Source organism: Gavialis gangeticus, unplaced genomic scaffold (assembly GCF_001723915.1).
Source record: "Gavialis gangeticus isolate Ggan-Ray unplaced genomic scaffold, GavGan_comp1, whole genome shotgun sequence".
Lineage (NCBI taxonomy): Eukaryota > Metazoa > Chordata > Crocodylia > Gavialidae > Gavialis > Gavialis gangeticus.
In genome coordinates, this window is record NW_017729001.1 from 3,219,209 (window position 1) to 3,229,347 (window position 10,139).

At 45.7% G+C, this 10,139-nt stretch overlaps 1 protein-coding gene across 2 annotated transcripts in view; it reads left to right on the plus strand.

Annotated features, from left to right (window-relative positions):
• Nucleotides 1-10,139, plus strand: part of RBM19 (RNA binding motif protein 19) — a 156,105-nt gene that overhangs the window by 22,646 nt on the left and 123,320 nt on the right. For both annotated transcript variants that reach the window (XM_019506689.1, XM_019506690.1), the window contains exons 14-16: nucleotides 4,326-4,436; nucleotides 5,602-5,802; nucleotides 6,869-6,986. In XM_019506689.1, coding sequence (XP_019362234.1) covers nucleotides 4,326-4,436; nucleotides 5,602-5,802; nucleotides 6,869-6,986 — 430 coding nt within the window. The remainder of the gene's footprint in view (nucleotides 1-4,325; nucleotides 4,437-5,601; nucleotides 5,803-6,868; nucleotides 6,987-10,139) is intronic.

The window sequence follows — 10,139 nt, forward strand, 5'->3', positions numbered from 1 at the left end:
CAGGCTCATTTCCAGATGCAGGAAGGTGGCAGGCTACTTCTACCAGAGCATCAAGCGGGGCAAGATGCTGCGGGATAAACAAGCAGAGCTAAATGTGCCATAGCACAAAATCATGCAGGATGTGGAGACTCAGTGGGACTCCATATACCTGATGCTCGAGAGGCTGGTGGAGCAACAGAAGGCCGTCCATGAGCTGGCCTTGCTTGGGGAGATTGGGATCAGCGGTCCCCTGACCAAAGCTGAGTGGGATGCCGTCTCCCAGCTCTTGATGGTCCTCAAGCCCTTCCTCGAGGCCACTGAGACCCTCAATGCTGCTGATGCCTTCCTCAGCCAGGTGGTCCCCATAGTGGAGGAGCTCCACAGCCAAATGAAGAGCTTCCTGGGGACCAGTGTTCCTGGCTAGGGCAAGTCGCTTTCACCAGATGTGCAGGCACTGGTGACGCGGCTGAAGGAGGGCCTTAGGAAAAGGCTTGAACCCTTGGGGTCCAACACAGTGCATATGCTGGCTGTCATCTGTAACCCAAGGGTGAAGGGCACCATATGTGGCAACAAGACACTGAGTCACTGGAGGGAGGTACTTATTAAGAACATGATGGAGGCAGGGGGAAGTGGGACAGGGGGATCCACTGCCTGAACCCAGCCTGCCATCCATGAGCCAGTCTTTCCCTCCACCACAGGCGCTGCCAATATGGGCTAAGGCCATGGCAAACGGGGGGTCCAGACCCACCAGACCCCAGGATTAGGCAGACAGCCCTCACACTGCAGTGTCTGCCTATCTTGCCGAGCCTGTGGAGCCCCTGGACTGCGACCCCTTGGCCTGCTGGGCAGCCCGCAGCCCTATGTGGCCGCATCTGGCCACAGTTCCCTGGGAATACCTGTCCTGTCCACCGACCAGTGTGCTAAGCAAGAGGGTGTTCAGCATGGCTGCGGATGTTGTGAAACCCACCGCACCTGCTTGGATCCTGGTTTGGGGGAGCAGCTGGTGCTCCTCAAGGTGAGCCTCCTGCTGCCGGGGTCCCCAAGCGCCGGGTGCAGACGGAGCGAATGCTGCCCTCCTCACTCCATCTGGATCATGAGTTTTGTCTGTTAGCAGCCTACGGTGCAGTTTCCCCCAAACCCCTGCACCTATCACTGTGAAAGTTGGCAGGCTTTGTGGGCTCCTCCAGGGCTAGCAAGCCTGCAGTTTTGAGCTCCCTGTGGCTTTCCACACAAGTCACAGGAGGTTTTCTCTCAAGAATTTAGGGTGTTATTTCTCCGAACCCCCTGAACCTATCTTGTTGAAACTTGGCACGCATTGTGGGCTCCTCAGGAGCTACAAGTCCTGCAAGTTTCATCAAGATAAGACAAGAAATGCCAAAGTTATAGCCTGCTTTGACCTTCCTCATTATAGCCTATGGGGAAGTCGAAGCAGCTTGAATATTCGACTGAGCTTCGACCTCGAGTCCAAGCAGACCCTCTTCGACTCGAAGCGGACGGCAAATTGAAGCGGGACCTGGTTTAATATTTGACATTGCTGTCAAATCGAATATTACCTGCTCTGCACAGCCCTAATAACTAGGGGTGGTAATCCAGTTAATACGTTTATCATGCATGTGGTTTTGTAGTCTGTGCCCAGACTGAGCTGCTTTGCTCTGCTGCCATCCCCGACACCTCTGGGCTGCACTGCAGGGCAGAAGAGCCGTAGGGCAGCCTGGGCATGGACTCTGGGTGGCTGAAGCAGGAAGGGGAGTGAAGGGGGGCCCACCCATGCCAAATTCCCATCCAGGGCCCTGAGAAGCTGGGCTGGCAATGCCAGGGGTTTAGGGAAGGCAGCTCTGACTGACATCCTCGGGTCCCACAGCTTGGGCTTAGGCCAGGTTGGGAATGCCTGGGAGCTCTGGCCTGAGCTGGCTCTGGGCCCACAGTTCCCCATGCATCCCTGGTCTGGACCCCAGGGAGTAGTGGCGATGGCACCCCCCACCTAGGCAGCTGCTGCTAGTGGGTGGGAGCAGGATTCCCATTGAGCCACCTTCTGCAGCCCCTGGCCTGATCTGCGCTGCATTCCTAGTCCTTGCCCAGTGCTGACAGAGCCTGGGCCACACGCAGCACTGTCGCTGCTGCAGCACCGGGCAGAGCTGTCACTCTCCCCCCCATGCCACCCAGGCTTTTGCAAGTCAGAACTGCCTGGGCCCAGAGTCTGAGCCATGGGGCCTGAAAGTGCCGGACAGCCCCGCCATGGCAGCTCCATGTGGATCCCGGTGGGACACGGGCTCTAGGCAGCTGCAGCTGGAAAGCCTGGGGGGTGGAGCAGGAAGACTGGGGAGGGGCCCTCCTTGGACTCCAAACCTCTCACACACCTCCCACACCCACTGCCCAACCATACAAGGTATTTGCATACTTTTTAATTTTTCCATGCATAACTTGGAATTTTTAGCTGTGCGATTAAAATTGCAATTAATTGTGACTAATTTTTTTAATTGTGTAGTTAATTGTGATAATTTTTTTTTAATTCTTTGACAGCCCTACTATTTGAATGGGCACTGATTTGCTTGATGAATATATTAAGTTTTAAAACGCACAACAAACCAGTCAAAATAGTTAAAAGATATGTCATTAGTCCCATAGTTATTATAGTTAAGTGTACATCTCTTATTCAGATTCATAAAACAAAGTCTACCCTTCTTGTGCATCTTGACACTACCTCCAACACTTTACTGTCAGTTACTTTTATACCTGAGTTAATACCACACCTGGATTAAGGTTTTTAGTTAGAGCTAAAAAGAGTCTTCATGGCTGTGTAATAGAAAAGACATTAGGAATGGATAACAAACAGCAAAATTGCAAAAGTAAGTAATGATTGAATAGTGGAACATCAAGATCATTAAAAGATAGATGGTTGTTAACACCTGTGCAGTAGAGAGAAATTAGCAGGAATCAAGGAGAGAATAATGAGCCATGAAGCCAGGTGACTCTCATGGCTGCCTGAATGGACATGCCACTGCTTCTCTGGTTTTAAAGTTTGGATGGAGCAGGAATCAAAGGGATATGCAACCGTACCCTCCTGGATCCTCCCCAATATGGTTCCTGCGTTTTTTGCTAGGTTAAACAGTGGAGGGGTTGAGCCAGTTATCTTGAGCATTGAAGAGAAAATTCAGTTGAAGTTCCAAAAATCACGGTAATTGAGACCAGCCGCTGCGTGATTACAAAAGCAGGTGGTTGAACAGTAACCTCCCAAACCATAACTGAGTATACGGTATAACAAATTGTGTTTGTAGAGTCCTTTGTTAACATTGTTCAAGCAGCAGACTTCCTTCTCAAAACAGATCAAGAACTTCTGAAAAACATTTTAAGGGAAGAAAAGAAACTGCATTGCAGAAACAGTGAGTGGAATACAGTTGTTTGGCATTCTGCAGCAGATACTTCACTTGAAATCCTTTCTTTGCATTGAATGCCAGGAGCTCAATGTTTATGAGTGAATAGTGGTGGTAGTTTATTTACAGCTTTTGCTAAAATGATATAATAACATTGACAATAGCATTTACGTGATAATAAAATAATACAATTTATGGTGGTTGGTGAAGGTGTACGCTATGACATTCTCCCATTAAACAACATAAAAATAAAACACAGTATCTGATGATACAAAAACAGATCAAAGAAACTGTATGATATTGTAGAGTAAAAATTTTAAATTTCAGAATTCTATTCTATTTTCCACCCTCCTTTATGCAAGTAATGCAAAAGCACCCAAGGAGTACAGGACTGCAAGTTTGTTAGAGTGGAAACAAATGGCTTTTTTCTGTATTGGCCTAGTACTTAACATTTTCCACTGAGAGAGATACCTCCTAGCCATTTTGTGAAGACAGCCTGTTGCGTGAATAGTATGTATATGCCTAGGATAGCCTGGTACAAATTTGAAAGCTGTGGCATGCCATATTCCTTGTACTGAGGTGTTGTCAACTAATGATGTGATAAGGGTTTGGTATTCAATTAACAAAATGCATTCTCTCATCTATCTGGTTTACCTCTCACTATAATTGTTTAGTCAAATCAGGTAGCAGTACGTATCAGTAGGGTGAAACAGAAGTGGTCTGTAACTGCCCTACATAACAATTTGACACATGGTGATGCTGTATGCAACAATAACTTGACTAGCTAAGGACCAGATTAGCTCCTTTGAAGAGGAAAGGCATAGGATTTCACCTTTAGTTTCTATGCAAGTCTCCCATTGGATCTGGTTCTGGGTGGTGTGGGAGTTGCAGGTGCTCATGCACTCTGATTAGGCCTACTTTTACTAGCCTAGCGTGGTCCTAACACTGTCACACCTCCATTTTTCTCATCTGCAGGAAGGCAGAGGTAGTGTGGCTGTGAGGGTTGCCCTGGGGGAAACGCAGCTGGTTCAGGAAGTCCGCCAGTTCCTGATCGATAATGGAGTCAGCCTGGATTCCTTCAGTCAGGTAAGACCCTGACAACATAGAAGGGACTTTTGTTTGCTTATGAGAGTCTTTCTCTTCCTTTTGGCATCAGTGAAAGTGTGGGGGTGCAGAAGTTGGGGATGGATTGCATTATAAAATGTTTTCACAAAGATTGCTGTAGTTGAAGGTTGTGGGATATTGGACTTTGGGGTTCTTTGTGCAATACTCTTTTGTTTAGAAGGGGGTCATTCCTCTATTAAAAAAACTGAACCGAGGATAGAGAGAGAACCCTGTATTAATGGGCAGTATACTGTGGACTTAGCAAGCAAGCTGCGTGTTAAAAACATCTGAAAGCCAGTGTACCTGCCCATATTGATCATGTTGTGTCATTAGCATGAAACTTGAGACTTCTGTAAGCCCTCTTACCCATCACTTCCTTATGCCTAACACCTGCAGTGTAGTGGATATGTGTAGATGACAGCTGTCTGATTTGGAGTCACCAGCAATGGAGTTGAAAGTGTTCAAATCCTAAACTTGCATGAAAACTTGAACAGTTCTGACTTATCCCCCTTCTCACTCTTGTTTGCTTGCACCTTTCTGTCCCTGAAAATTCAGGGCTCTTTCTTCTTGCTTGTATATGCTTCTGAGATGCTGAAGGTCGTATAGGAAACCTTGGGCTCAGAGTATCTCAGAGGTGTTTAGACTCCCTTCAGTGTAAGATATGAAAAGCTAAGCCTCTTCCTGTTCTCATTTAAAAAATGTTGACTTTTTTCTGTTTCAAGGGTATCAAAGATATGGCCTGCGGTGCTGCCTATGGTCTCAGGGTTGACTCACAGGCAGCACGTGGTGTGCACCAGATGGGCCCATACATTGCACCCACAGAATTTTCACACACCCCAAAATGGAACCTTCTTTAAAGTAGGATGTGATAGCTATTTATGTGCTTTCAGAGCAGTAAGTGGGGAACTAGTGTTTGAAGCTGGAAGGTAGCGGTGTGTGGGGGTCAGGCAGCTGGCCTCACAAGCAAATGGGTTTTCTCTGCTATTGCATCTAGATTTCAGTGACAGGAAGTGCCACTGTATACAACTGTTTGACAGTTTGCCATGTCACCAGGAGGGGTATTAAATGGAGCAAGTAATGAACTTTCATTTCAGACCCTCTTTAAAGAAATTCCTGCTGTCTTCTCTTTCTCCCCATTGATTGTTAGGCATCTGGGGAGCGGAGTAAAACTGTGATCCTAGCAAAGAACCTTCCTGCTGGTACTTGTGTGGCCGAGCTGGAGGAAGTGTTTGGTCGATATGGCAGCCTTGGACGGGTGCTGCTCCCAGAAGGAGGAATCACAGCCATTGTAGAATTCCTGGAGCCCACAGAGGCCAAGCGAGCTTTCACCAAGCTGGCCTATTCCAAGGTTAGTATATGGAGTTAACCCTTGAGGTTTCACATTTAGGTTAGGCAGACTGAAGGAGCCCTGATGTCAGGGCCTTCTTGACTTGGGAAGTTGGGAATCATTTTACCGTAGCTAAAGACAGTGGTTCTCAACCTTAATAGACTTGAGACTTCCTTTGGAAAAATGCCGCTGTTTAGTTTTCACTCATTTTTTGATTACAAAAAAATTATAGATCAGTTCTGTTGCAAAGAATTTGGAAAGACTGTGGCGGTCAGAGTTTTTGACGGTATGGGTTCCTATTTGAAATCTCTGGGTTTATCTTGTTAATCATATTTCTACACTCATCAGTGCTAAGTGGAAGTAATGTATGTTCTTGGTTAATGTAGACTAGCTGAAAGAATCTCTAAAAAGAGGAGAAATGCGATGTACTTTAAAGAGAATACATACCCTGAATGGTAAAAGCAAAAGTCACTGCTTAACTTATATATGATAATCCCCATACTTTTGTCCCTTCAGTTAAGTTTCACTCCAGTTTCTAGCATGCAATCTAGTTGGGTGTGTTGGAAATTCCTTACTAGGACCTTCTACTGTAACTCCAATAAGAGAGAATTAGCCTCTTAATTTTTTCTGCTACTACAGCAGTTCTCAACCAGGCAGCTGTGACACCCTGGGTTGCATGGAGGTCTTTTCAAGGGAACTACAAGGTGCCACACAGTGTTAGTACTGTTAGGCATGCAAACATGGTTCACAAGATTTAAAACCATAGATTTCAACTAGGAATCTATAATGTTAAAAACATTTTGACCTGTTGTGGTCTTTCTGAGTCCTTTGCAACAGAAGAATTGCTGTATTATTTTTCTGTAGTCAAAAAAAGAGAGGTAAGAGCTGGCATTTTTCAAGAGGTGCCTCAGACCAAACAAGAGGTGCCTTGAGTAGAAAAAGATTGAGAACCACTATTCTACAATAAGGCTTTTGAGAACCCAGAACTGAGATTCAAACTTTGTGGGTTTTTTTCCCTACCCCATCACCTGCAGAGTTTTCCTTTTCTCCTTCATCTGTAGAGATTCCTTATCTGTTACTCTTGCAGTTCCAGCATGTCCCTCTGTATCTGGAGTGGGCCCCTATGGATGTCTTTTCCTGCCCACCCCCTGAGAAGAAACAGCATGAGACACCAGAAGAGGCAGAAAGAGCAAGGCTGGGAGCTGGTAAGACTTTGAGGAAGATGCACGTGTTTTCTCCATAGAATAGTGGTTATACTTTTCCTGTTCTGTTTGGAAAGCCATCTCATCCAGCACTGGATCCTAATTATGCAAGGCACTGCATAAATGGGTAGTAGTAGCTGTCCCCAATCCAAATCTCTGACAGACTGAAAACAAGCCAGAACTGATTAAACAAATGGCTTCAGGAGAGCGGTAGCCTTATAGTTTACAGCATCTGTCTTGGTCTGGGAAAAATGTGGTACAGTTGCTGACTTTGCCACAGACTCTTTTGTGACCTTTGGGCAAATCATTAGATTTATTCTCTTCCTCATGTGAATTGGGGTAGCCCTTCTGTACTTCACAGCAGTGTTGGAAAGACAGAGTCCATTAATGAATCTGGGGCATATGATAACACTGCATTGAGGGGTACTTAAGTACCCAGATAGAAGGGATAGTAATAAATCCAGTAGTTGTGGTGTTTAAAGCACACACTTGCTCCTCAGTGTTGGCTAGAAAAACGATCTGACACCACAGTGTTAAAGCAAATCGACTGTTCCCCCAGTCCCAAACTTCATCACAAGATAACACCTTGGCAGCTATAGTCATCAGTGCTGCAGATATTCCCCACAAGAAGGGGTTTACACAGCTGAGCACATGCCCATTGGACGTGTTTGTCATGCAGCCCACTCCTGGAAGGGCTTTTCAGCCTAATTGAGGGGCCAAGCTTAAGAATCCTGGCTCTAATTGAACAATGGAAGCAGGCAGCAGGGCTGGGCCAGCTGATCGCCTGGATGGCAGACCATGGATCTGTGTGTGCATTTATGTGCGCGCCTGTGTTAATTTCAAGCCCGACTGCACGCCTTGTGCGAGTGAATTCCCATTGCTCTTATTGCAAGGACGTGACCTTTTTTTCTATATCTTCCCCCTCCTATCCCTGGGGCTTTTTAATGTTTCCCTTGCATGTTTGGGTCCTTAAACTCTTTTTAAAACAAATACAGAAGGAGGCTGGATAGCTTTGGGTTTATTTTTAATTGTTTTGCTGGAAGCCTTTTTAAGACAGGGTGAGAGGAAGCTGATGAAAAGCTTTTTTCCTGTTCTGTGCACAGGTCATGAGGGAGGGACAAAGGTAGGGGGGAGCCATTTTATCTCCCTGTAACCGAGACCCTCACCTCAAGATAAAGGGCTTTAAGCACAGGAGCTCCTGGAAAGCTGCTCGGGGCTGATAATGGTCTTTGCTGTCAGCCTTTGGCACTGTGTGTTTGGGGGAGGGGGCAGGGCAGGAGGCAGCAGTAAATTCCACAGCCTGATTACAGTGGAGCTCCTTGTGGCTGTGCGTGACTGCATTTTATTGTGCTAACCACAGATGGAGGCACCTTCCCCCCCCCTCACCATCACCACCTCCTTCTCACTAAATCTTTCCCCTCTTCCAAACCATTTTTCTTTAAAACCAGTGAATTTTCTGCTCAATGTTTGCTAATTTCCAGAGTTTCAACAGGGGTAGAAGCACTTAACAACAACAAAGATAACAAAGGACTCTAAATTCTTCCTACTCTGAAAACATGTTTGCCCACTTAGATTTCATTAACCTTAACCTGAGTATCTGGCTAAGAGCAAGTCTTGAACCAAAGCAGAGATCTTTTTGTATATTGGAACCAACACATGTCATGATGACTGGTGTTTCCTAGTGGCCTTCTCATAGAATGAGATAGCATATTTGGTGGACTTGCCACAATCACAGCTTAATACCAAGGAAATGCATCTAGGTTGGCTTTCCTAAGATCCAACACTGCTCCTATTTGTTTGAAGCCAATTAAAAACATTAACACCCCCCCGCCATTAAATTGTGGGTTAGGATTAAAAAAACCCTTATTTGAAGTCCATTGCGATCAGGAGCAAGATTACCATTCACATAACTTTCATTGGTGTGGGCCCAAAGGGCTTCAATGAGTTTTACATGTTCCTCTGAAGCATCTTGTACTGGCCACTGAAGCAGGAGGCTGAGACAGGCAGAACCTGGACATGGAATGCTGTCTTACGGCGGCTCTGCAGAGCACTGTTGGTTGGCTTTAGAGGTGCATGTCTTGCTTGGGTGAGGCAGACAACCTACAGTTGGTGATGGAATATGTGGGGTGGGCAGTAAAGTTAATGGATGGGGAATGAGCAAGCTCAGCACTTAAGGAAATCAGCCTTCAGATACTGTGGCAGTGGACCATAATACAAACTTACTGAGATGTGGAGTTCTGCTTGATTGCTCATTGTCCTTCATCTTTTGCTCCTGGAAGAGCAGCTGAAGAGTTGGCCTGCAGTTTGACAGTGACATCCCTGTAAAGGAAGGGGAGACCATGAACTGCATGGGCAAGACCCTCCCATCTGGGCATGGACATTTCTTGAATTCATCAGCACCTTTAACTGATGCAGGGCTAGCCCAGAGGGAGAGTGTGGGGAAAGGTATGAGTTTTAGCAGATTGTTCTGAAAGACAGCTGTGCGCTTTCTAGACCTAGTATTAAGGTTGGACACAGAAGAACGTAACAAACAGGGCCTCGGAGTTCTCCATTCTCCACATGGATTGGAGTAAGCAGGACGTTTGGGTTTTTTGTTTATTTTTAGTGGATTTGAGGGCACAAAATTTCCAGCTCAGGTTTTGATGTTATCATCCGTTATTCATTTTGTGTCCCTTCTCAGCCTGCATTTCCCTTTTGCCATTATCTTCATCCCCTCTCTAGAAAGCTAGTTTCCTTGGCTGTTAAACAAATCGTGAAGTTCTTTTTCCCCTTTCCTTTTTCCTTTTTCTTTGCTCTTTGAGACAGAGATAGGAGGGCTGTATGTTCTACTGATGTTAAAAGGACAACATTATCATTGTTGCCATTTCCATTAAAGCATAAAAGAGCTATTTAATGACAAAGACCTTGAAGATTAATTAGAAGTTTAATGTGTTTGGTTTGGGTTTTTTGAGAGTGGAAAAGGGCTGGGGGAGGGTGAGTCTTTTCAGAACTTAATATGGTGAGCAAGTGGAATGAAAATGAACAAAAATAAGTAAAGGTCCCTTTCAAATGCATAACTGTTTAAAACATTGTCTCTGACCTTTATGCAGCAGAAGCTGTTCACAAAGGGGGTGTCTTGATGCAGCTAAAGTGATGTTAGCCTTTAAACATCTTAAA